The 5632-nt window shown below is 26.0% G+C and overlaps 1 protein-coding gene across 1 annotated transcript; it reads left to right on the top strand.

Annotated features, from left to right (window-relative positions):
* The first annotated feature begins 569 nt into the window (after positions 1 to 569).
* LOC101513127 (beta-glucosidase 24-like) lies at positions 570 to 5632 on the top strand. The gene is made up of 15 exons (XM_004492232.4): positions 570 to 648; positions 1115 to 1185; positions 1570 to 1683; positions 1773 to 1842; positions 2110 to 2168; positions 2310 to 2385; positions 2778 to 2855; positions 2961 to 3048; positions 3485 to 3722; positions 3803 to 3918; positions 4046 to 4263; positions 4383 to 4417; positions 4695 to 4797; positions 4916 to 5009; positions 5170 to 5632. The coding sequence occupies exons 1-15, from the start codon at positions 570 to 572 to the stop codon at positions 5348 to 5350; spliced, it is 1620 nt and encodes a 539-aa protein (XP_004492289.1). The 3' UTR covers positions 5351 to 5632.

Raw genomic sequence — 5632 nt, forward strand, 5'->3', positions numbered from 1 at the left:
TAACAACAATATTTAATGGTTGCATAAATTGTATATGATAGGAAAAACAACGATACATTTAAAAACTTTACACTTTATTCAAAAATGATGAATTTAGAAGAAAAAAATATTTAAATTTGATTATGCCAATCCATATTCGATCAATTAAAATAATTAATCTAGTTTAATTTTTATGTTTTTGGACTGGGTTAGTAAGTATATGGTCTTTGAAATCCTATATATAGGCCTGTACAGCATTCTATACCGCATCTTGTATTTTTCTTTCTTATATTTTTATAAATAATTTTACCTATAAAAAACAAGAATTTGGTATATACTACTTTACGATGACACTAATAACAGATTTTTTTGGGTGGGAGAAAACCAAATTCAAGCATACAAAGGCTGGAATATTATAATTTGCATTCAAAAATAGAAAATCATCTCATTATAGTTGTCATAAGCTAGAGAGACTAGATTTTTATTCTCCACTATATATAGTATGATAAATTAGTTCCTTTTTCTTACTCAATCGTTGTGGTTTTCTTATCGATTGAGTTCTCCTAGAAATGTTTCATAGGACCCAAAATATGGAGTCATCTTTGAGATTTATTTTGGCAATTTTGTCTATTGTTGTATTGCTTTCCAATTTCTACGCTCAGGCACAAGGTTAGCCTTGCTTTTCGTTTTTATTTTTGTTTTATTTTTTATTTTTGATAGTTTTCTTCATGAAAATAAATATATATTTAGTTTATAACATATGAAAAATATTTTTTTTATAAAAATATACATAAAGTTAAATTTCATAAACTAATTAGAAATAACAACAAAATTTGAAGACCATAAAAATAAAAACATTTATTTGTGTTTTGGTTAATAAATTTTTTTTTTTGGCATTTTCAATAAACTTATTGTTGAAGAAATTAGAGGCAATTTAAATTTCATTTTATATACAGAAGTTAGATTTATAAGTTTATTAAAGTTTTACTATAAATGAAAATTGTTAACAATTTTTTGAACCAACTCAATAAATGAAATTTGTTTTTTTAATGAAATTTGTTTTAGATAATTATACTAGCTAGTAAGAATTAATAAATAAAAAATATTTCCATTACTTATTTTTCAACAATTGCAGATGACCTTCCCAAAAAGAAATTATCACTTCGACGTGACTTATTTGTTGGTTCTGAATTTGCTTCAGGACAGGTACTCATAATTAAGTTGTATTTAAACAGGATAATTAATTCTCTTTACGTCTCAAATTCGCATATCACCATCTTATACAGATGAAAAAAAAATTATAAATAAAAAAGTGAATTGTGACTTTAATAAATTATTCTTTTATATTTACGGATGGATTAAATTATGCTTACCATTTCAATATTGTGAATATAAAATAAATAAATAATAATTTAAAAACGATATACATAATATTAATTATAAAATATATTAAAAGAGAAATTAAAATAAAATTAGAAATTTACCGTCTATTTTATAAAAAAAAAATTGTTACAATGTGACCGTTATTATGACACTGAAACAATAATACCAAATAAATTAGCTATTCATGTATGATTGTTGAATATTCAGGGACAGATTTCATTCGACATAAATTCCACATCGGAGTTTCTAAATACTTCAAAATTTAACCGTACATCATTTCCATCTGATTTTATTTTTGGTGCTGGATCTTCTGCTTTGCAGGTACCTTAAAATTATATAAGTTAATTTATTTATCTTGAATGGAATAAAATAATTCATCACTAATAACATGTTTCAATTCATGAATTTAGATTGAAGGAGCTGCTCATGAAGGAGGAAGAGGGCTAGGAATATGGGATAATAGGGTTGAACAGAACAAAGGTTAATATATATATATATATATACATATATAAATATATATATATTCTCTATTAAGGTGTAATAAACAATTAAGGGTATTATTGATGGAAACATATTTTATATAATATTTGACTTTAAAAATGACAAGAAATAATTTTAAAAAATATTCTAAAATATTGTTAGACACTTAAAAAGAAACTGATTTAGTACTTTATATACTATTTAATTTTATTTCATCTGTGACATTATATATTTACTTTGTTTGGTTTCTTTTTTAACATCTTACAGCAAGGTTTATCGATGGTGATAAATTTTCCACAGCGATAGAACATTACAAGCGATATAAGGTATGAATAGCGACAAATTATCATCTCATATATATTTTTTATATTTTAATTATCGTAATCTCTTATATGTTACATTGTATTAATATATATTGTGGTTTAATTTTGAATTTATTTAATTTATCATATTATATAAATTTGTAGGAGGACGTACTACATTTGAAGACACTTGGAGTGAATTCTTATAGATTTTCCATCTCATGGAGTAGAGTTCTTCCCGGTAATTCTTATAGCAAAGAGAGATCATCTCTAAAATAGATCTCACTTGATTTCCCAACAATAAATTATTTATTTTATAAAAAACATCTAAACATTTAGATACACAAAAGACAGTTAACTATTAATGTGTATTTAGCATCTCATCAATATTTCTTTTTTAGGATAGTTAATATTTGCTTATCTTCCTTGTTAAAAATATTTTTCTTAGCCTTTTATGTATTTAAATCATAAATTTAATATTTGTTATCAAAACAATAATAATAATAATAATAATAATAATAATAATAATAATAATAATAATAATAATAATAGTAATATATACTATATATGCCTTGTTTGCCATATTTAACAATAACACTTATCTTTGTTTTTATTTTCAACAACCAATTATAGATGGGACCTTGAAAGGAGGAATAAATCAAGAAGGTATCATATTCTACAGCAATTTGATCGATGAGTTACTTGCAAATGGTATGAATTGAAGCAAACCATATTCATTTGCATTTCCATGAAAGCTTTGTTTAAAATACTGTAACATAATTAGTTAACAATTTTTCTTTTTTTAATTTACTTTAGGTATCGAGCCTTTTGTGACTATCTTGCACTTTGACTATCCACTAGCACTTCAAGAAAAGTTTGGAGGCTTCTTGAATCGCAGCATTGTGTAATTAATTAACCTTCAATATCATCTCATTTATATATTTTTTTTCTTCAAGAATTTGATTTATCTTTGAAATCAATTTTGGTAAGCACTTTATTAAACACTTATAGGATAAACACTTATCACACAAGTACTTTTATTTATATATATATATATATATATATATAGTAAATATTTTTATGATAAATAATAAAATAATGTAAATTACTTTTCATATAAACTATAAGTTATATTTCAAAAACTATCTTGGAGTGCTTGTATAAATATATTGAAAATAATTTACGCACATGTCTTAAATTATTTCCAAAAACTAGGTCAAATAATCTCACAATTATTTATGGTGTAGTTAAACTCAAATAATTTAATTTAAACATGAATGGCACACGTTACATTATTTTATCACACACATTTTATTAATATAAAATCAAATAAATTCCAGGAATTATTACAAGGATTATTGTGAACTTCTATTTAAAACATATGGAGATAGAGTGAAACATTGGACAACGATCAATGAAGCAGAAGTAACAGCTATCTTCACTTACATGCATAGCTTTGATAATACCGCTGCTGAACAATGCCAAGAAACAAGATTATGTACACAAGCATATACAGTCCTTCATAACTTCCTCATTTGTCATGCTACAGCAGCAAAGTTATACAGAGGGAAATTTCAAGTATGTTTTATATATTGTCTTCATTCCAAATATAGCGACACAATGAAATGACTCTAAATATAGGTAAACATTTGATGCAGGTAGAACAACGTGGACAAATCGGACTTGTTCTATCATCTCAAATTTATGTTTCCTTTAGTTCAAAACCAGAGGATGTGGCTGCTACTCAAAGACTAATGGATTTCTATTTGGGATGGTTAGTTCCCAATTAACTTACCTTTTTGTGCTTTTATAAATACTAGTTCAATATTCTACAACTTAGTTAAAACATATAAACATACATAACAATATTGAGTTTTAATTTGGTACTTTTGGCAAAATAGGATTTTAGAGCCATTGTTCTTTGGGGATTATCCAGAAATCATGAGAAAGTTAGTGGGAAATAGGTTACCTAATTTTACCGAAGAGGAGAAAAAAATGATCAAAGGAAGCACAGACTTTATTGGAATCAATTATTATAATTCTCACTTTGCTAGACATGAATCAAATAGAACCAATGTTAATGGTGCTGACAATTTTGATGCCTTAGCTGTTTCAGAAGGTAATTAAGTTAATTTCGCTCAAACTACATTCTAGTTATTGGATATATACACAAGTGAAAAATAAAATTATACAATAATATCATTTTACTAACTGTTGTTCATTCTTTCACAATTGTAGAGACTAATTCAGAAGGAAAAGTCCTAGGACACAAGGTAAGATAGTAATGATTACAAGATTGTGAATTAGATTCCTTCCTATAATTATGTCACACAGTTATTACTTTAAGTCGTTCAATTTAGATCTACAGCTGATATCGTTTCATGCAATTAAATTAACTTTGGGAATTGAATCATCTGAGATCAACTATTGTGTTTAATCACTAATCAATATTCAAGGAAACGCGATCCAATAATATTATAGGTTAAGAGATGCGTCAATTTTTTTTTTCTTTTCACATTGACAATTTTGTTTAATGTTTGCAATTTTTAGGACCTTTATGGTTTAAGCTATGTCTATCCCAAAGGACTATATGACCTTTTAATGTACCTTAAGAAAAAGTATCAAAATCCCAACATCTACATCACCGAAAATGGTAGGTGAAATCTATGATGTATTTGTTTTCACATTTATAATATTATAACCAATATCTATATTTTTTTGCCTAAGAAATAATAATCGATCTATATTTCTTATAATTCCCTTTCATATAGGTATTGCTTCTTTCAAAATTCCAAATCCATTGAAGGACCAACACCGAATCATTTACATTGCAGCACATTTAAGAGCTATCAAAGCTGCAATTGAGTACGTACATATATGAAACATGTTTTTTTAAATTATAAATTTTCCTTTACTTATTAATATTTTATTTTATAATAAGAAATTATGTTAGAAAGGTGTACATTTGTGCTCTTATAACTTGATTTTTCTAGAAGAAACTAATCTTCAATGTTTTCATTAACAGCAATGGATCAAATGTTCGTGGTTACTTCATTTGGGCAGCATTTGATACATTTGAATTTCAAGCGGGATATTCAGGACATTGGGGACTTTATCATGTTGATTTTAATGATAATCTCAAGCGTATACCAAAGGACTCTGCTGAATGGTATAGAAAGTTTCTGATACCAGAGTGTGGACAATAAAACACTTATTGAACTCAGATTTCACTCACAAAGGGAACCACATCATTCAAAACATAGAGAAAGAAACGGAATTGTATTGAAATTTAAGTGTTTTGTTTATATTTTTTCTTGTTAGGAATTATTAAATGCTTGTACATTTTTACTTCCATTTTTTTATGCTCAATTTGATTTTTATAACCCAAACAAGACTAAAATCGGGAGAGAAATTTATAGATGAAAAATGTGAAATCTCTCTCTATATTGACGAGATGATTAACTATGGGGGATATTGAATAAGCTAAG

The sequence above is a fragment of the Cicer arietinum genome, chromosome 3, assembly GCF_000331145.2.
Source record: "Cicer arietinum cultivar CDC Frontier isolate Library 1 chromosome 3, Cicar.CDCFrontier_v2.0, whole genome shotgun sequence".
Lineage (NCBI taxonomy): Eukaryota > Viridiplantae > Streptophyta > Magnoliopsida > Fabales > Fabaceae > Cicer > Cicer arietinum.